The sequence below is a fragment of the Schistocerca piceifrons genome, chromosome 2, assembly GCF_021461385.2.
Source record: "Schistocerca piceifrons isolate TAMUIC-IGC-003096 chromosome 2, iqSchPice1.1, whole genome shotgun sequence".
Lineage (NCBI taxonomy): Eukaryota > Metazoa > Arthropoda > Insecta > Orthoptera > Acrididae > Schistocerca > Schistocerca piceifrons.
In genome coordinates, this window is record NC_060139.1 from 260,640,870 (window position 1) to 260,662,948 (window position 22,079).

The window sequence follows — 22,079 nt, forward strand, 5'->3', positions numbered from 1 at the left end:
AGCAAATGTCGAGCAGTCATTTTCTCATGTAAGCTTTGGTTTTGATCATTCATTAAATTTAGACATGAGACATCTGTCTTGAAAACTACTGCTGCACAGAAATGAACTTCATATAGGAGAACCTATGATATTAGGAAATGATCTTTCTGCACCAACCAGCAAATTTATCCCACTCTTCTGGGATGTTTAGTAAAATACTAGATTAGAATCCTTGCTTTGCTAACATCTACATTTGGTAGCTATGGCATTGTCTGTGAGTAGAGAAAAAGTCTGAATGCACAATTGTGCCATTAAATGTTAGAAAGTTTTATTCAGGATCCTTAAAGGTTGGTGTTTAATATGCTGACTGGCTATGAAACATGACTGTTAACACTCTTACATTGAAACAAACTACTCCCCTCTGCCTTTCCTCCATGCTCGCAACACGTGGGTCCATCTTGACCTTGGATCTGAGTGATCTCCCTCTCCTTCTTAAAATCATCCCACATTTCTCCCTGAGAAAGAAATTTACTATTTTGAAAGTTAAGAATAGTTCTTTTCACTTTTAAATGTTTCTGTCAGCAATACTAGAAGTTCATCCCATGAAGGTAAGTGTTTGCCAGGCTTTCTACCTCCTTGTAATTTTACATTTTGTGTAAGTGAATTCTCCTTTTGTCACAACAGAGAGAGGATTATCAGAAACTAGCAAACAAGACAGTTTTCTCATCTCTTTCAGAGAGGCCCCCGTATATAGTATTGAGTTGTTCACACTTGTCAGCAAATTGTTAGCTTCCTCCCTTTCTCTTTGTATGAGCATCCAAGACCCTCAAAATAATTGGAATGCTTTTGTAACAAGGCCTTCATATTTCATCATTTTCACATTTCTCCAAAAGGATAAATCAGCATGAGTCGGGCTGTGGTTTGGTTAATGGGGATGTGAAGGATAAAACTGTAACTTGTCTGGTCTGAAAACAGTGAGTTGAACTGTGAAATGTTTGTGTTTTTACACAGTTGCTGCCCTTTGATCAGGTAAAACAAAAAGTGGAGGGGGGTGAACAAGGTAATTCTTCATCCTGTCCAGCCAGTCCCTATACATGCATTCATGTCTCACACTTTGATGTATTACTCTGGTATTTCTCTACCTCTTTTTGTTTCCTCCTTCCCATGAACTGTATTATGCATCTCATTAAACCTTTTGTTTGTAAGTTTCTCACCCATTAAATAACACTTATTATTAATGTTGCACACTGTTTTGTTTTATAGGCAGTAAACAGGGCTTCTGTTATCACCTGTATCCCAATCCATGTTTCACATTCTCATCCTCCGTGTTTTCTTTATAGTACTTTATTTTCCCATTTCTCTAGAAAACAGCAATAAACAACCCTCCACATCACAATAAATGCAATTGTCATTGTTTAAATGACAGCTGCATTGTTATAAGCCAGCCTTTTCTGGGTGAATCAAAAGCAGACTTAGTTTTCTGATGTTAATTGGCATGTAAGTACCAACAAAAAAAATTAAAAGAAATTTGTAAAGGCGATGATGGAGAAATAAAATAAGTATGTGTGGACATTAAAAGAAAAACTAGAATTAATTGAAATATTTGAGAACTGATGCAGCACTAAGTGATGATTATGGTATTGGAATGGAGACTATTCTGGACATTAAAAAGAGTAAACAGAAAATACAGGATTTTGTCAGTAAATGTGATTCTAGTTCTAGGCCATCTACATGAAAAAGATGTTAAGAAATCTATATTTGTTAAATTAAATGCTATTCTTTTGCAGTGTTTTAGCCAAAAATGAGCCGAAGGTGTCAGTATGTCAGGCGTGATGTGTATTGAAAAAGCAAAATTTTTTCATGAACTCTAGGGTTAGAGTGAGAATTTAATACCTCATCAGGGTGGGTAACCAGATTCGAACAATGTCACGGGATTTGTGAACTTACCATGTGAGGAGACCAGCTTAACTCAAATGTTGCAGCAATTCACTGAAGAATTCCAGAAACTTGTGGAAGAAAAGAATTTCACACCTGACCAAATTTATGATACATCATCATCATCTTGGACAGTTTCCAGCCTCTGGCTGGGTCTATTTGGAACATAGGCCTCTCCATCGTCTTCTGTCTTGAAACCATCTCTTCGTCTTCATCTTGTTCCAGTCTTCTCCTTTCTTCTGGACGCATTCCTCCACTCCTTTCAGCCATCTGTCTCTCAGTCTTCCTCTTAGTCTCTTTCTTTCCAGTTTCATATTGTGTAACCCCCTGGGTATCCTCTTCTCCTCCATTCACTTAACATGCCCATACCATCTCAGCCTTGATTTCTCTATCTCCTCTTGTAATGGTTTCACCTTCATTAACTCTCTGATCCTCTCATTTCTTAACCTGTCTATCTTTGTCACTCCAATACTGTTTCTCAAGAATTTCATCTCACTAGCTTGTACTTTGCTTTTCTCTCTTCCTTTCATAACCCAGCTTTCGGATGCATATGTCAGGATCAGGACATAGTATGATTGGTATATTACCTTTTTACTGATTTAGGCTACATCCTAGCTCCGTATTAGGCTTCTGACACACTTCCGAAATGCTTCTGGTTTTCTCCCCTGCTTGTTTATTTCTCTGTTGTTTCTTTCCATCTTCCTGTATCAGGCTTCCTAGTACTTGAAGCTCTCCACTCTCCTCAATCATTCCCCACCAGTTGTTATTCCAGTTGTTCCTCTCTCTTTCATTCTTGTTGTGATCATCATCTCACTCTCACTTATACTAAATTTCATCCCATATCTTTGTACTGTTCATTCCCATACATCCAACTGCTCTTGTACTTCCTCCTCCTGATTCCCCCAAATCATCAGATCATCTGCAATTACCATAGCTTTCATCTTTCCTTCGCCAATTACTTGTTCTGCTGTACTCATTATATCATCCATCACTACAATGAAGAGTAATGGTGAAAGTGCACTTCCCTGCTTGAAGCCATTCTTCTGTTCAATCCAGGATGATCTCTCTCCGCCCACTTTTACACAGCTCACACTTCCTTTGTACATTTCCCTTATCCTCCAAATAATCTGTTTTGCTACTCCTGTTTTCCAGGGCTTTCCACACTTTGCTTCTGTGTACACTATCATACGCTTTTTCAATGTCCAGGAAGGTCATTAGTAGAATGATCTATTCCATATTCATAGTGCTGTTCCTGCAGTTGTCTTACAGCAAAAATTAGATCCACCATGGACCTTCCTGTTCTGAAGCCATGCTGCTCTTCTCTCTTCCCTCCTTCTAATTTTGCCCGAATTCATGCTTCCAAAATTTGCTTCCAAAATTTTCTCAAAAATATTTGCACAATGATTAATCATTATTATCCCCTGATAGTTCTTGCACTCTTTTCTATTTCCCTCCTAAAGATCAGGACAATTATTCCCTTCTTCCAGTCTTCTGGGATCATCTTTTGTCTCCACACAATTTTCATTACTCAATATAGCCATTCTATCCCCACCTCTCCTGCTGCTCTCACCAACTCTACACTTAGCTCATCCATATCTGGTGACTTCCCTCCCTTCATCTTGCCCATTGCCTTTTCCACTTCTCCCCATGTAAGGTCTTTTTCTGTGTGCTGTTCCCTCTCTTTTTTCACCTCGGCTTGTTGCTCCTCATCCAGGTCTCATCAGGTTTAGGAGGTCTTCAAAATATTCCTTCCACATATTCCTGAGTTCCTGCTTATTCTCTACATCTTGGCCATTCACCATTTGGGCATAATCTGTCATACTGTTCTTTCTCTTACTTTTAATCATTCCATATAACACCTTTTTTGAACCTTCACTATCCTCCTCCATCATTCTGGTCCACTGTTCCATCCACTTTCATCCTCCACCAACACTACTCTTTTTGCTTCTTTCTTTCTTGCTTGATACTCTTCTCTCGTCTCTACTGTTCTCTTCTGGAACAATACCCCAAAGACTCTATTCTTCTTCTGTACTGTATCCTTTGTTTTAACATTCCACCAGGGTGTTTCTTTCCATCTCTTTTTGTTGCTTGTCCTTTCACATATTGCTTCTGCTCCACTTACTAATGTTCCCTTGAATCTACCCCTTTCCTCTTCTACTATTTTTGGTTCATCCTTTGGGATGCTTTCCTTTACTACTTGTATTGACTGTAGCCTGCTTTCTTCCTCCTTCAACTTCCATACCCTTATATGTCCTTCCTGGTTTTCTGTCCCTTTATTATCTTAGTCCCTCTCAGGTTCATTACCAGCAAATGGTGGTTGCTATCCAAGGCCTCTGATGGTATTACCTTAATGTCAATGACCTTCTTATTCATCTCACTATCACACTATCATACAGGAAGTAGTCAACTATCAACTTTCTCTTTAAGTCTTGACTGTACCATGTAATTTTGTGGCTCTTTTCCTGAACCAAGAATTCCCAACCAGCAAGCCATTCCTTTGACCTTCCTCATTTCGGCAGCTCCAACCCTCTGGTCCAAGCATACTTTCATAGCATTCTCTTTCTCTACCAATGTGTGCATTTAAATATCCCATTATTATCACATTCTTCCTTCCCATCTGCTTCTGCATTTCATCTTCAGACTCTTGCTTCTCCTCAGAAGTGCAACCCACCTAACCCACCTGTGGCACATACACTTGTATTACTTGTATTACCTCTATGGTCATCCCTTGAGTGATATTTTGATCTTCATCATCCTATCACTCATTCTCTTCACTTCCTCTTTTAATTCATCTCTTACTACTGTTCCCACTTCATTTCTCCTTCCCTCCTCATTTCCACTCCAGTACAGTTGGTAATCTTTCCTCAGTTCTCTCCTTCCTTCTCCTTTCCATCTTGTTTCAGCTAACCCCAATAGGTCTAACTTCCTTCTTTCCATCATGCTACAAAAGTGGTCTGTATTGGATATGTCTACCAACCAGAACCCTTGATTTTAAGAGCAAAGTTCATGCTCCTGGATATAATTTGTTTAAAGAACACACTGCAGTTTTGTGCGCTGCTAATGCTTCTGGGAACCAGAAAGTGAAACTACCTGTACTAGTGATTGGAAAATAGAAAATAAGCCCTGAGCATTCAAGAACGTCACAGCTAAGGATATCCCTTTGCATTATTACAACAAAAAAGGAGCATGGATGAATAATGAAATTTTCAAATACTGGTTCCACACACATTTTGTATTATGAGTTTGGCAATTTCAAAACAGAAAGGATTACCACAGAAGTCTGTTCTATTGCTTGATAGTGCCCCCTTTACATCCAGATGAGATGATTCTTGTACCTGTTGATGGCCTCATTGTAACTAAGTTTTTACCTCCTAATGTGACTGGTATTACATAGCCAAAGGACCATGCTGTTACTGCAGCAGTAAAACAGCGCTATCATGCTGGACTACTGAGAATGCTGGTTGATGAGGATAATTTGGTGGTGTTCTGGAAGAAGTAGGCAATTCTAGATGCTATACACAAGATTTCTGATGACTGGCAGTAAGTCAAGCCATATACACTAGTTTGTTCATGGAGGAAAGTTTTCCAGATATAGAAGAAAGTGATTTTCAAGGTTTCAGTGATGAATAAATAGTAGATAATGTATCTGGCAACAGGTTTAAATGGTTTTGAAGATGTTAATGAAGAAAACTTCAATGAGTGGCTGAAGATCAATGCATGATAACCCAGTTTCCAGTACATGAGTGGCACTGTAATTGTGATTGCTACTTCACAACAAAACAAAGAAGAGGATTGTGAAAGTGAAAGTGGGGATGAAGACAGTGACCTTCTCGGTCATTGTAGCGCGTTGCAGTATGTTGATACTCTTCTATATTATATGGCCCAGAGGAGTTTTCAGTACAGTGACATTATTGTCGCAAGAAAAATTTGAAATGCCATTTGAAGGAGTATCAATTCCTCTCAGAAGCAGACCAACATCACAGAATAGTTTAAGAAATAAACAGGCTTACAGTATCTGTGCACAGAATTTGGATAAATTTTTGAACAAAGAATTTATGTTTGAAAATATCTAAATTATTTGTGTTTTTTATTATTCATGCATCTTCTCCCCCACATTTTCCCAAATAATTTGGAGTATACTGTAGTTTTATTTTGTGACGTGTATGTAGTAACATGGTCCAATAAAATTTGGAAGTGAGGTAAAAATTTGTACATTATATTATGAAAAGGATATATTGTGGCTCACCATAAAAATGGCATACTGAGTTGCAGACAGTCACAACAAAAGGACTGTTACATAAGTAAATTTTGGCCAAAGCTTTTTTTCAGAAAAGAAAGGAAAACACAAACACATTCACACGAACAGGTTCATCTCATGCACACATGATCACTATCTCCGGCCACTCTGGCTGGAGGGGTGAAGTGGTTTTCTTCTTGGTTTAGGGTTTTTGTAGCTGCTGGCTTGCTCCTTGTAGCTGAAGCTGAGTCTGAACACTTCATGAGATCTGTCACCCGACAGAACATCTGACATATTTACCTTTTTCTTTTAATCTGGTTGCTGTAGTTGATTCTCTTGAAGTAGAGTCCTGCTAACCAATGCCTCTGAAATCTCATGTGTAGCCAAGGAAAGGTTTCACTTCTTCACGTTCTGCAACTGTTATTGGAGCAAAAGAAGAAAACTTCTACTCATATCATGAAAAAGCATGTCCACTACTCTTTTTTTATAAACACATGAATGGGTGTAAAGATCATTAGTGTGACTCACGAATTTGAGTAGAACTCATCTTTACTTGTGAGATACTCAACATGGCAATCAAGATTAAAACATAAATCATTTGTCACAAAACCATATTGCATTTTTGATTTCATTCTTGAAGAGTGTGGTTGCTCTTTGACAGTCTAGCCGCCGTCAAGCTGTGATGCCGGAACGTAAAACACCCCACCAACTGCAGGTGAGGCTGTTTGTTTGTCATCACACCTAGCCATTTTCTGGAATTCCACATCTCCCATTTAATGTAAGCACATATGAAAACAAACACCCGCACACAGTATACGTTTCGCAACTTACCCCCTACTTAATATCGTTGTGTTACAATCATCTTTCCTTGTTCCAAACAAGGAGTGTGAAATGTAGTTTGCCTAATTGGCATGTAACACTTGATTATTACCCCACTTAAAGGAACGATGTGGGGACCTCTCTCCCAATTACCATACAACTGTAAACGACCTCATTACTTTATTGCTACAGTCATTTTCTTCTCTACTATCTGTTAAGTCTATTCAATTATAGAACTAGTTTGGAGAAAACTTTCATAATATGACCACTAGTCATTATACAGCTTCATACTTTTGTATTCACTGCACTTACACTCCTTTTAAGGGCAGTCACTGTGTCAAAAAAAAAGTACAGGTCATTCCCTCAACGGGTTCTCCTGACCATTCCTTCTATGGGTCTATCTAACCATACCTCTCTCCCAGCTACATTAAATGTTGCAGGTCATTCCTCGCATGGATTCACCTGACCAAGTATAGGCCATTCCTCCTGCAGATCCACATACCCATTTCCTCTCCAACACCTTATCCACAGTTACTAGGCCCCTTTTACTATCTTTTCTCTTCTAATTTCTTTTTTTTTCCCCTTACTCTTGTTCATAACATACACACATCAAAAAAAGTTTTGCATCAACCCTGTTCCCAGAACTCCTGAAGATAGACATTGACGGTGGATATTGTATCACAGACACTGTCCATTCGACTGTTCAGAGACATCACTAAACCTGCCCAAAGATGTAAACAACTATGCATGAGCAGTGCCTGTTTGATGAAGGGGGTCCGACAGCTGATCAGTTCCAGTCATTCCACCAGGAAGGAGGTGTTGTCTGTAGTTGAACCACGCCTAGATGGTCAATACTGCAGTTTAATTGCGCCCGCATTGTTACTTTGAGTCAGGAAGGGCTCTCAACAAGGTAAGTGTCCAGGCGTCTTAGTGTGAACAAAAGTGATGTTGTTCGGACATGGAGGAGATACAGAGAGAGACAGGAACGGTCGATGACAGGCGTCGCTCAGGCCGCCCAAGGGCTACTACTGCAGTGGATGACTGGTACCTACGGATTATGGCTTGGAGGAACCCCGACAGTAACGCCACCGTGTTGAATAATGCTTTTCGTGCTGCCACAGGACGTTGTGTTACGATTCAAACTGTGCGCAGTAGGCTGCATGATGCACACCCACTGTGCACATCTTGTGAACGACCTCCTTCAGGATAACGACATCACTCGACTAGAGTGGCCAGCATGTTCTCTAGACATGAACCCTATCGAACATGTCTGGGATAGATTGAAAAGGGCTGTTTATGGACAACATGACCCATCAACCACTCTGAGGCATCTACGTTGAATCGCCATTGAGGAGTGGCACAATCTGGACTAACAGTGCCTTGATGAACTTGTGGACAGTATGCTATGGCAAATACAGGCATGCATCAATGGAAGAGCATGTGCTACTGGGTATTAGAGGTACCGGTGTGTACAGCAATCTGGACCACTACCTCTGAATGTCTCACGGTATGGTGGTACAACATACAATATGTGGTTTTTATGAGCAATAAAAAGGGCGGAAATGATGTTTATGTTGATCTCTATTCCAATGTTCTATACAAGTTCCAGAACTCTCGGAACCGAGTTGATGCAAAACTTTTTTTGATGTGTGTATATAACATCACTATGTACACATATTTCTCATGCTTATGTATCTTGCTTCTACTTACTGATATATATAGCTTATCCTTGACTTTCTTATAATTACTAAATTCAGACAATACAAAAGATTCTGTTCCAGGTATTTCTTGTGAATACAACAGGATAACGTTAGCACTTCATCTCCTGTTATTATTCTTCATCAACCTTCTCCTTGTTGAATACTAGTTATCAAACCTTCTTGTTCTCTAGTTAACTCGTAAGATTTTGCGTCTTATTCAGCTAACATGCCATCAGTTTGTCGTGCCTTCCATCTCCTCCTTGGACTCCTCTCCCCTCCAATGTGTAGTGTGACTAACATGTGTCACTCCACTCTAAAAAGAAAGTCCTGTTAGCCTATTATTATCATAATATGCCAGTGCAATCCTACTGTTATAGGTTGTAAATTTTACTATATACACTGTAAAAAGAAGAGATCCTATGACATGAACTTTGCATATGGGCAGAGGGAAGATAGATTTGGTGCTCCTTATGGTGAAGTAAGAAAAGGAAATAGAGAGGTTGGTACATTAGGATCAAAGAAGAAAAGAAGACAAGTACCCCACAGATGGATTCCCTTACCAGCCCCCACCCCAGGGACCCGGTTTGCTAAGGTACTTCACAAGGCACAAGAGGGAGAAATTGTTTGGCATTCTCTTCAGAACAGACTTGCCATGGCTTCACCATTGCAGACACCCTGAAAACTGGTCCTAACAAAACCCTAAAACCCTATGAAATACAATTGAATTGTTTGTTGTGGTCTTCAGTCCTGAGATTGGTTTGATGCAGCTCTCCATGCTACTCTATCCTGTGCAAGCTTCTTCATCTCCCAGTACCTACTGCAGCCTACATCCTTCTGAATCTGCTTAGTGTATTCGTCTCTTGATCTCCCTCTACGAATTTTACCCTCCATGCTGCCCTCCAATACTAAACTGGTGAACCCTTGATGTCTCAGAACATGTGCTACCAATTGATCCCTTCTTGTAGTCAATTTGTGCCACAAACTCTGCTTCCCCCCAGTTCTATTTGATACCTCCTCATTAGTTATGTGATCTACCCACCTAATCTTCAGCATTCTTCTGTTGCACCAAATTTCGAAAGCTTCTATTTACTTCTTGTCCAAACTATTTATTGTCCATGTTTCACTTGGCTACACTCCATACAAGTACTTTCAGAAACGACTTCCTGACATTTAAATCTATACTCGATGTTAACAAATTTCTCTTCTTCAGAAATGCTTTCTCGCCATTGCCAGTGTACATTTTACATCCTCTCTACTTCGACCATCATCGGTTATTTTGCTCCTCAAATAGCAAAACTCCTTTACTACTTTAAGTGTCTCATTTCCTACTCTAATTCCCTCAGCATCACCCGAGTTAACTTGACTACATTCCATTATCCTCGTTTTGCTTTTGTTGATGTTCATCTTATATCCTCCTTTCAAGACACTGTCCATTCCGTTCAACTGCTCTTCCAAGTCCTTTGCTGTCTCTGACAAAATTACAATGTCATCGGTGAACCTCTAAGTTTTTATTTCTTCTCCATGGATTTGAATACTTACTCCAAATTTTTCTTTTGTTTCCTTTACTGCTTGCTCAATACACAGATTGAATATGATCGGGGATAGGCTACAACGCTGTCTCACTCCCTTCCCAACCGCTGCTTCCCTTTCATGACCCTCGACTCTTATGACTGCCATCTGGTTTCTGTACAAGTTGTAAATAGCCTTTCGCTCCCTGTATTTTAGCCCAGCCACCTTCAGAATTGAATAGACAAGTATATTTGCGTAAGTCATCATCAGGTCTACTCATTGGTCTATACTTAACAGAGTTGATATCACTACCCATAATTAGCCTCCCATAATTAAAAGAGTTGGTATCACTACCCATGATTAGCCCCCCTTAATAAAATTCAAATAAAAACCCAACCATTCTATTCTTTTTTCTTTAAGTTAAAAATGTACAAAACCAGTAACTTCTTATTCTAAATTCCAAAATATTTAGCTTACTATATTCCTAGCTTGTGCAAAGACCTTCTGAGTTAGAGCATTTCTCTACAAGTGTCATGGTGCTATAACTCCGTCCACTTTCTGTTACGTCATGTGATAATAGAGTTAAAATTGTTCTTATTCTCGGCTTTTCATGTGCTATATGAGCGTGATACTTCTTCAAAAGTTTCCTTGAAATGTTAATTTATAGTTAAGTTCGTTAACTAAGCTATGGCTATCTTCATAAATGTACCAATACAATTATTACTGAATAAATGCTGGACTCGACACGTACAGGTGTTGGAGTCTTACTTTTTTTTTAGTTCTAATTTGGGAAGAAGTGGTAGTATAAGGTATAGTAGTACTAAAAGACAATAGAATAGTCAAAGAAGATAGAAATTGTCCCAAGGAAACTAAGATAGAAGTACAGAAACAATTTAACATGGCCCGCTGGTATGTCAATCCACCGAATTTTCGAAGGGTGCAAACTCTCCTGGAACCTTAAATCTTTTAATCATATCTATGTTGTACAATCCTTTATCTTGCCCTGCATCAGGGCAGCATGGGGGGGTAAAAATCGTAGAGGGAGAACAAGATATGAATAGACTAAGCAGATTCAGAAGGGTGTAGGCTGCAGTAGGTACTGGGAGATGAAGAAGCTTGCACAGGATAGAGTAGCATGGAGAGCTGCATCAAACCAGTCTCAGGACTGAAGACCACCACACACACATGCATATGACTCAACTTTGAACTTTCTGTTTTTCTTGTATTAAGTATGTGAATCATGGGAGTATGCGTGTGTAAACAATTTAGTATGCATTGGAGGCTCACTGAGATAGCGCCAATAAAAGAAAAAGATAAGAAAAGAACATATATGTGTTTACTTTTCTTTTTGTTTGTTCTTTTGTTGGTGCCATCCTAGAGAGCCTCCTATACATGCATCCATGATTCGTATACAACATGATGTGCTCCCGTCTTTGCCATGAGACATCACTTCAAATTCCATATGGAAGACACATTAATGCCTCTAGACAACTTTGATGGTGTATGCTACTTACATCGCGTAAGTAATACGAAAGTGATGTTATTCAATTACTTAACATTGTTCTCTGAATATTATTCATGGCCCCCAAAGTACATTATGCCAGTTAAGCTGTCTGGCCATAAATACTTAATGTGACCTGTGTGATGCCAAGCCTGACTACTAGTATGAATATGAAATTTTTTACCTGTAAATGCAAGCTGCCATAAAATGTAACTATAGGATTCTTCCATCTTAATAACACAGGAATACTCCATAACCGAATAAACTGATGTTATTTTCAGAATTTAGAAATGACAGTTTGTCAACAGTAAGTCAAACAAGGAAACAGCTTAAAAACAAAGGCACAACACAATGTCAGCAATGTAGACCAAAGAACAGTATATACACTTTTAGTCGTTATCTTAAATCTATGCTTCCCATGCAGCCCCTCCCCCCTCTTCTCCCCGTCCCATGATAGAGCATGGCTCCCGGAATGATTGACCATTGACCACCTCTAGCACAAAACTGCTGATGTCGGTGGTGCTTTCCGAGCGCTTGTTTGCTGAGGTAAAGGCAACAGTGGGGTTGTGTGACCAGACCAACTACTGTGTTGGTTCAAAGTCCTTGATGTTGAGTCCCTGGTTTCCTGAGAGTGTGAAGGGCCATGTGGTGTCAGCAAATATGCTGCCTTGACCCGTTCTAGTGATACTGTTAGTGGTTAGCTGTTGCTCATTATTTTCACCATATGTTCATTACATTTGGGTGCTTGGTAAGGTCCAGAGTGTGCAGAAGTAACATTGGAACACTCCATGTGTCCTTAGCATCATATGCAAGCACATTTTAAAGTCTTTGTGTATGAAAACTTTCTGGTTATGGCAGGATGCTGTGAAGGTTATCACTTAGAGACGTGGATCTTTATTGTTGCAGAAAAAATGGCAGTTCTGCATCAGCTGATAGCTGTTGGAGGAGGGAAGGGGGAAGGAACCTCCAACAGTAGGCATAATGTCTCTCCATGAACCATTTCCACTATCAGCACTCCAATGTCTGGTTCCAAAGATATGCGGAGGCCCAATAGGACCAGTGGCAGCTGTTCTCATGGCACATAAACATGGCTTTTAACATCTTATCTATCATTGTACTGCCCTGTTGCTTATGGGATGGTAGCTGGTCATATGGTGTTGCTGGAAACCACACAACTTGGTCAGTTTGAAGAACAGTGTCAACTCAAATTGGCACCCTTTATCTTTGTTGTTGTTGTGATCTTCAGTCCTGAGACTGGTTTGATGCAGCTCTCCATGCTATTCTATCCTGTGCAAGCTTCTTCATCTCCCAGTACTTACTGCAACTTACATTCTTCTGAATCTGCTTAGTGTATTCATCTCTTGGTCTCCCTCTACATGAAATGAACAGCGAAAACAAGAAATTCACATAATTAAAAAGCTTCTTGCTGTTGTTTCCATTAACATAACACTGACTGGCACCATCTCATCCCAGTGGGTGTACCTATCAACAGCCACAAATGTATATCAGCAGTGTATACCATACATGTATTTTTCATCTTCTTCTTCTCCAGATGTAAAAGTGATGCCCACAGGCTGTCAGATTTGCATATAATACCAGGTTGTAACAGTGCCTTGAATTCTGCTTTTACCATGGAAGAATGGTCTGGTGCCAATCTCTGTGACTATTAAGAGACTGATTGGCTGGATGTTATCTTAATATGGTTCACTGTGGTAGATAGTACTTTACATAAGCGACCAATAACTTCCTGTTTGGTCTCTGGTACGAAAGAACTATGGGGTGAGGTGATTGTGTTGCAGCACTTTTACCTATTTCACTTGTAACTACCTCACTACCCATCTTGATCAGTGCCATACAGAGATTTATTTACAATACTTGATGGTGACTGAAATCTACTCTCAATATTGGGTCAGTAACATTTGCCAGCATGAACATCCATTTTGAACTTTATGCTGAAACCCATGCTAACTGTTAGTACATGTTCACCATATGTTGGAATGGGCAAGTTGTTGCCTGTGGTAAGGTGGAGAGATGCATTAGCTGGTGCAGTTTTACTCTGTCTGTGTGACAGAGTACTTACATCTGAACCTGAATTGATAAGCTAGCAATGATTTACTTGCCTGTTCATCACCTACAAATGGCTTGATATTGTAAACAAAAATACTTGATTTGCTGCACTTGAGGCCATGGTTGATTTGTCACTGATAACTGAACAACTTTCAAGCAAAGTGTCTTGCTCAAATTTTGGTTATGTCATCAGTGGGCTAATGATAGCTCTTCATTTATTATTCAGCTTTTTTGTGATACCGTGTGGTCCTCTGCACCAACTGCAGGCCGCTGAAGACCTTTGTAAATGTGCATGGACATTGTGGTCTGATCACCAAACTGCATGTGGTATTAGCACTTTGGGTGATGTTGTTTCCCTTGTGCTATTTGGTTATCAATTTGGTTCTGCTGGCAGAGTGAGTTACTTTCTTCTTTCTCTTGCCTGGTATGGGCCCCCTTGAGTCTGTGTCAATAATAGCTTCTGAAGTGTGTCCATGTGACAGTGTAGACTTTGGAGTTGTTCATTATTATTCAGTTGTGGGTCATGTCGAATAGCTGCAGTCCTATCTGAGCTGATGTCGTTACTTGCTTGCGTCACCACCAAAGTGTTTGCCCTTCCCATCACTGCATGAACTTTGCCTGCTGATGATAGTAAAGAATTTATATGATATTTTCCCACACATTTTTACTGATAATGGTAATTGTGTTAGCCAAATGTGACATAGTTTTGCGTCAGACATTGCTTCATTATCTACGATGTTTCTCAAGTGCTACTCAGATTTCAGCTGTATTCTGTCACCGATAAGTTGAAACTGAAATATTTGTTGTGTGCTGTAGTTCATTGATTTACACATTCGGCTGATGAAGGTGTCCCTTGAATGGGAATATTGCTGTTGTGAGAGCTGCTTTAATGTAGTGTCCGATACCATTGTAACTAAGCAGGCATCTAAGCTGTAACTGCCATGGTAAATTTTGAACCGTCACTAGTAACATCATTTTGCGTGAACACAAAGTCTAACTTTGCAATCCACAGCTCTGGTTTCTCCATAGGAATTTAGGAATTTGGACTTTCATTTGTGGTTTATAAACTATGCTGGTTTCAGCAGATGAATTGTTTGTAATATTTGTGGTCCATCTCACCGCTTGCGGAAATAACTTAGTGTGATCGTGTGTTGCAATTTGAGTTTGGATCTCAATAATCTGCTTTTTCAGATCTTCCTGTAGTGATATGGAGTCACTGTTTGACTTTCTTTGTTGATTGATGTTTCTGTGTTCTTTTATATTCCACCACTCACCAACTTATACGATTCTTCCATCAAATACACAGTAGTAACTCACTAATACTCATAACTGAATAAACTGATTTTATTTTCACTATTTGGAAATGACAGTCATAAGTTAAACATGGAAACTACTTGAAAAACAGAGGGAAAACATAGCATCAGCAAAGTTATGCCAGTAGACCGTGAATAATGTACACGTTTTTAATTGATACCCAAAGTTGACACTTCCCACATTGCCATTAAACAAACAGCTTTATACTATGAATATATTCCAGATGCCTCATGTTGTGCGAAACTTTCTTAATTTTCCAGTTGTTGTTTAGGTTTACTCTCTGCATCACTAGTGAATGTAAAATATTTGTAATCATTATAACTATTTATTGGAAATAATTCTTTTCACTTTCATTACAGGATCCTGATATGAGAAGAAGCCCTCACTTGGTGCCTTACATAAAAGTAGATGAAGCAATCAAGAAAGCAAATAGGTGCAGTATCTGAAACTGTAATATTTATCATAATTTAGCATTACATTATCATGTATTTAGTTGATCTAATAAACATACCAAATTTTCAGGGATACTGCAAGTGAAACAGTTCGCACATTGCTTGTATATGGATACAATTTAGAGCCCCCAACTGGAGAAGCAAATGAAGGTAAGTTTTTCCAAAATGGTTTCTTCTGTCTCAGAGACTAGAAATGCGATATGTGGTATTTTTCTGCTGTGTTCTGAAATATGCATGACATAATATTTCAACATTCCAACTGATGACTATATACAGATAACATGATAGTGCCAGGTTGCACCAAACTGATACTGAAGGCATGTGCTGTGACACAGAAGTGTTGTCCATTTGTGAAAAATCAGACCTATGTTTTGCAGTGTTCTTCCATACTTTCCCCTGCATACCCTTATCAACTTGCAATAATCAATGTTATCGTTTACAATATTCAAAATTTCTTATTTGCTGTGCTCCAGATTTTATATATTTTTGTGTCTAAACTTAATGTGCAAGTCGTGTTGTTATTAATTGATAGTGAATGCAACATAATGACAAAAATTTTATGCCAACCTACCCTGCCCTTAAAAGAATGAAAGAGAAGATTAGTAAGAAAATGCTGATAGGAATTTTTTAAGAGTATGATTCTTCGTACCTTTTTCTGATCTATGATCTATTCTTTGAGTGAATGACCAGATCATTTTGTCAGTGGACTGTTCACCATGGCAGTTCACCTTACTAGATATTTTTCATCTTCAATAGAAAAGTTTCTTGCAGTTACAAATAATTTTCATTTTCTACCTCCAATGATGTTCCATTGAAATATAATTGTTCAGTCTATTTGTAAGCTAAAAATCGAGCACCACTGTTAGTGGGGGAAGTTGCTTTTCTTGGAATAACATTACAGCTGCCATACAGGATGACTGAGAATCAATGTCCATTCTTGTAATGTGGAATAGTGTGCTGAAACTTATGTAGATTTTGTGCATATGTGTTTCTTGTGTTAGTATTATTAGTATGAGGTATTGTTAGTATTATTTGTATGAGGCATGTCCAGAAAGTAAGTACCATTTTGTAAAAAAAAACTCATAAAAACATTTTTTTTTAAAAAAACAAAATTTATTTTTACAAGAAAGAGCATTTTTTTAAACTATTTCTCTACGGAGATGTTGAATAAGGTTTTGAGTGATGCCAGCAGAATGGGGAGGTGTGTTGTCCTGCAGAACACAGAGCCTTGACTGAGCATTCAATGCCATTTTAATTGTGTGCCAAAGTTTTCTCAGTGTTTCATAGTACTGCACCACATTGATGGTTTCACCTCTGAAAAGGAACTCAACAAGCCAAATGCCCTGTCTATCACTGGATACAGTGCATATGACTTTTTTGTGCTGCTGATGCCATTTTAATTGTGTGCCAAAGTTTTCTCAGTGTTTCATAGTACTGCACCACATTGATGGTTTCACCTCTGAAAAGGAACTCAACAAGCCAAATGCCCTGTCTATCACTGGATACAGTGCATATGACTTTTTTGTGCTGCTGATGTTGTTTGAATTTTTGTTTCTTGGGGGATCATGAGTGCCTCCACTCCACTGACTTGTTTTGACTGTGGAGTCATAACAACATATGTCAACAGAATGCCATAGTTCAGTCTCGGGAAAAACCATATATATAACACTATTATACCGGGAATAAGGTGTATAGTATACACATCATAAACATGCCTACTTTCCACAACTGTCATATAATGTTACTCCTTTTATGGGATTTGACCACGATGTATGACTAATGGAGATGGAAGTCAGACTAGTAGTTCTTTTTGTAAGAGTTTTCTAGCTGTTAGAAAGAAAGGCAGTAAAAACGGAATATTACTGAATCTAGTACCTTTCTGCTCTAAGTTCATTAAGTGGTTTGTCTATTTGATTTACGTTCACCAGCCTATGTCAACAAAGAAATGGTTAAGTTTCAGAAAAGCAGAATAAATAAATTTGTCTTACTTTCCTGCTGTTCCCTAACATAACTTCACAAATAAATATAACTTTAAGGGATATGGTTCTGAGAAAGACACAGGAATCTTTCAGCTACACTACATACACATACATAAATAGTTTTGATCTAGAAAGGCCACAATTTTTTAATTGTCACTATGTGCAAAATAAATTGGCCAGGGGGGAGGGGGGGGGGGGGGACTTCTATGTTTGCAATTTTGTGTAACCAACAAATTAAACTCTTAAATATTCTAATAGCATAATACAAACATTTAAGTTTACTAAGGAACTTTGTTTTATCTTTCTTCTAACAAATGGCCATTCTGTATTGTTATCAGTATTTTCATGTTACCCTACTTCAGTGTTACTGAGCCTCATAAGGAATTTTCTTTTTGTATCTCTTTGTACTTTATTAAATTTCATTTATAACTGAAAGAGTTTTATCTTTACTTTACTCAAAGATTATTTACTCACTTTCACTTTACCTATTACCACTAAGAGAGTAAGAATATTATATCATTAATTGTCTGAAATCAACTACTTCAGTACTCAGAATTTTAATTCATTACTTCTACTACATAAATCACACAGTACTTTTGCCTGCACTTCAAAAGTTAGTTAATGACAATTATTTTCAAACATTTATTTAAAGATCAAAATTAGTGCTTGCAGACACTGAGTAAAGCACTTTAAATGTTTTTCTAACAGGTTTACACAAAATAATCAAACACCAAGAAACGACCCTGTATAGGTGAATGATTAGGAATAAAATAACATGATGAACCAAATTTTACATTTAATACAATAATTTAAAAAAAGGTTAATTTTGAATTAATGATTTACGCTTCTACAGCTGTAATTATACAGTTCGTAACCTGTTGGCTGTAGGCATTGGGTGTGGCGGAAAATAATGGTTGCTACACTACCCATGGTACAGCGTACTAGTTTCTTGGAGTATGGACTAGTTAATTCTTCTTGATATCATTTTAAGGTTCATAACATTGCCCAACATCTTGTACCAAAACTGTAATAATTCAGTTGTCACAATCTGAGGCTATTGTGCAACAGTTTCCAGGCAAGGCATCACCTACTCCATCTGAGTGTTGCCTCTTTTACTGCTGCCTACAGACAGTATCTTCTCATTCCCATTCACTCTATACATAGCATGGCAAAAGCCCAAGCCACCTTTTATGCTTCCCACAGTAACTTCCATACAGTACAAAAGCCCTCCATTTTTTACATAACGCATATCCTACACATTGTCCCCAAGCGTGTGCCATTTTATACAAATGACAACTTGTACAAATACATAAAATTACATACATGAACATTTTCATTTCATTAATCTATGACACAATATTATTTAGTTAATTATACACTTCACATATTTCTTTACATAAGTTACAAATGTATGTTAGGAGAGCACTCTAACATCACATATATCACACTTTGCAAATAGTCTTTGCATATCACAGTTATGTTGTGATAAAGTTTAAAGGCAAAAAATTTTTTATAAATTAGATAACTGATTGAATAATAGTGTTATAGAGTGTAACAATACCAGAGAAGGAAAGTTGCTACTCACCATATAGCGGAGATGCTGAGTCGCGATAGGCGCAACAAAAAGATTCACACAATTATAGCTTTCGGCCATTAAGGCCTTTGTCAGCAGTAGACACACATATAGTATAGAGTGACTTGACAGACCCAAGTTTTGTCACCAGACACAATTCTGTTTAATAATTCATCTCTGTCATCACTGTATTGGATAAAAAATGTCAAAGCACTGCCAAGTCACTTCATTTTGAGGACATCCATAAGCATTTTCAGGAACCAGCAGAAACACAATTAGCAAGAATTTAAGAGATTTGTGACAATCTTATGCAAAACAGTTTTTGAATTTTGTGGAAAGTCATCACAAAGCATTCTTATTGTGAACCATCTGTTTTCACAATTTTTCTTGTTCAGTTTATCAACCCAACTATCATTGACAACAGAAGGCCACCCTCTTCTTGCTATGTCATGAACACTGCTTTGTTAATTTCTTCCCACCCCTCTGTCCATCCCCCTCCCCCATCTGACCTTGAGTCTTGTTTCTTGTTATTTCAAATTCAGATTCAGTAGTAATATTTTAATCATAAACAAATAAGCCATAAATACAACTTTTCTGTCTACTAACAACCTTCTACTGTTAAGACTCGGCGGGCTCAGAGATTGTCTTAAACATTTTCAATGATCACTAACCAATGTAAACATAACACAATCTGGCTTTAATGGTGTCAGTGGAAAGACAGTGAACCAGAGAGACAAGTGTGAATGTGCAGAACTCTGACTCTAGTGCTGTGGTATCAGTAGAACGAAATGGTACTTACTTTCCTGACACCCCTCATAACTCATATCTATATTCCATATAGTGTTAAACACTTTGTGCAAGATCATCTCCCCTGGGCATGTCTGTGCACTGCATCACCAGTGATTCATAAAGCACACTGCAGAGGGTCAGTGTAACTTCATGAAATACACTGTGTTGCTTCCAGTGAGGTAGTGCAGTAGATAGTGTAGGGAATAATCTGCACACTCTTCAGTTTGCAGACCTGTGAAGAAGGGAATTGCATGACAACAATCCGACAACTTACCTTATCTCATGCTTCTACATTCCACCCAAGCCCACTCCACACTGTTACATCCCATCCCTTAATAAGGCTCAACTGCACTTGGATGTGGTACACACATTTAATATTGGTTCTTAATCTATTTTATATAACAGTAAACAGTAATTTTATACCATTAAAATGCTACTTCTGATAATTTGTGATTTTTCCATCCCCTGCATGTGGAAACTATTAGCTGTAGAGAAAAAAAGAATAGGAGCTTTTTTGTAGGGAGTTTAATATACTTTAAAATGATCATAAACAGTCTTGACCACAAGATACCTTTATTTTTGTTGTTACCGGTTACAGTCAGGGAGATGATCTTCAGACCTCATACTGAAATATGAAATTAAATGCATTGAATATACATGCGCAAACACACACACACACACACACACACACACACACACACACACACACACACACACACACACACACACAGGTTTAACTTAGGTTATTTTCATTGTTAAATAATAAAAGAAGAAATTATACCCATGCTGGTAGGTGGTGACAGCTTAAATATGCGATGCTGTGCCCATCGCACACGGAATTACATCAGTGATAGCCAATCATGCATACAGGACATGAAACAGCTGTGACAGTAAGATATATACAGAATGTTTACATGGAAGCTAATGACAAATGAAGAAATAGGTGCCTTATGTTGTTTACAGTAACTGCTGTAAACAGCATTTTGTCAATCTGTGATAGAAAATATATACAAAAAGGAGATAACCAATCATAATTGGTTGTGGGAACACCAATGGTCATCTGTGGGGATTTATCACAAACTCATATATTGCATGGCAGGAAAGATGGTGGTTAAGCAATGCTAACAGTTCCCATGGAGACGAAATGGTCATATTGATATGCGCCATCTAACAGAAGAGGATTTCAGAGCTGCAACTGCGGCTGGATGTCACATATGTACTGGCATGCAGGACAACATGTAGAACTGCATGTCAGGTCTTGCATGTTGCTCCTAGATCATACCGGCAGTGGAAATACTGCTTTACTGAAGCCATTATTTACCATCGAAGAGGCATGGAAGTGTCGATGTGCACGTTTCACAGGTGATGATTTCAAAGTTGCGACAGCAGTTATGACAGGCTATCTCTTTTTTGCATATACTTTTGTCACAGATTGACGAAATGCTGTTTATAGTAGTTACTTTATATAAGCACCTGTTTTTTTCATTTGTTGTTAGCTTTTGTGTAATCATTTTGTACATACCTTACTGTAACAACTGTTTTACATCCTGTATGCCTGACTGGCTATCGCTGATGTCATTCGGTGAGTGCTGGGCAGAGTGTCAGAAATTTAACCAACAGCTACATTGCTCTCCTAATGCCTGCTCCATTCACCATCACTGCCTACCAACATGGGACAATTTATTCTTTTATTATTTGTTGTGTAAGATGTATTTTACACATTACTACTATTTGCATACATTCCTCTTAACGCATTCTATGTTCATATTCCAGTATGAGGTCTGAAGATGGTCAGTAACTGGCTGAAACTGTAACCACAAAAATAAAGGTTTCTTGCAGTCATGACTGATTATGTTCATTTTAAAATACTAAGAATAACCGCTGTTCTCCATGAGAAATGTTCTCAAAAATTACAAATTTAATGTAGTTTAATTTTGTACTGGAAAACATTTATGCTAGACACCCCAGTTTTTGAGTCATTTAAGAGAAACATAATAAAGTTATCTTTAAACACTCTGCTCCCCACCCTCCACCACATGCTCGAACCGACCAATGAGAATTTTTAGTTATGTTGTTCATGACATTTGCTCCTGCCACTGTAGAAAAATTTGTGACTACACCAATTTGTTCGTCTATTGGACTTTTTTTGGTCTTTGTTGACTGGGATATAACTTGAACATACAGAGACCACTCTAGCACTGCAGTGGTCCACTTCTTCAGTTGGT

General features: G+C 38.3%; 1 protein-coding gene across 1 annotated transcript in view; it reads left to right on the forward strand.

Annotated features, from left to right (window-relative positions):
* The window catches only part of LOC124776932 (ryanodine receptor), a 694,095-nt gene that overhangs the window by 260,917 nt on the left and 411,099 nt on the right, over positions 1-22,079 (forward strand). Inside the window, exons 23-24 of the mRNA XM_047252151.1 lie at positions 15,421-15,494; positions 15,584-15,663. Of these exons, the coding sequence (XP_047108107.1) occupies positions 15,421-15,494; positions 15,584-15,663 (154 nt within the window). The remainder of the gene's footprint in view (positions 1-15,420; positions 15,495-15,583; positions 15,664-22,079) is intronic.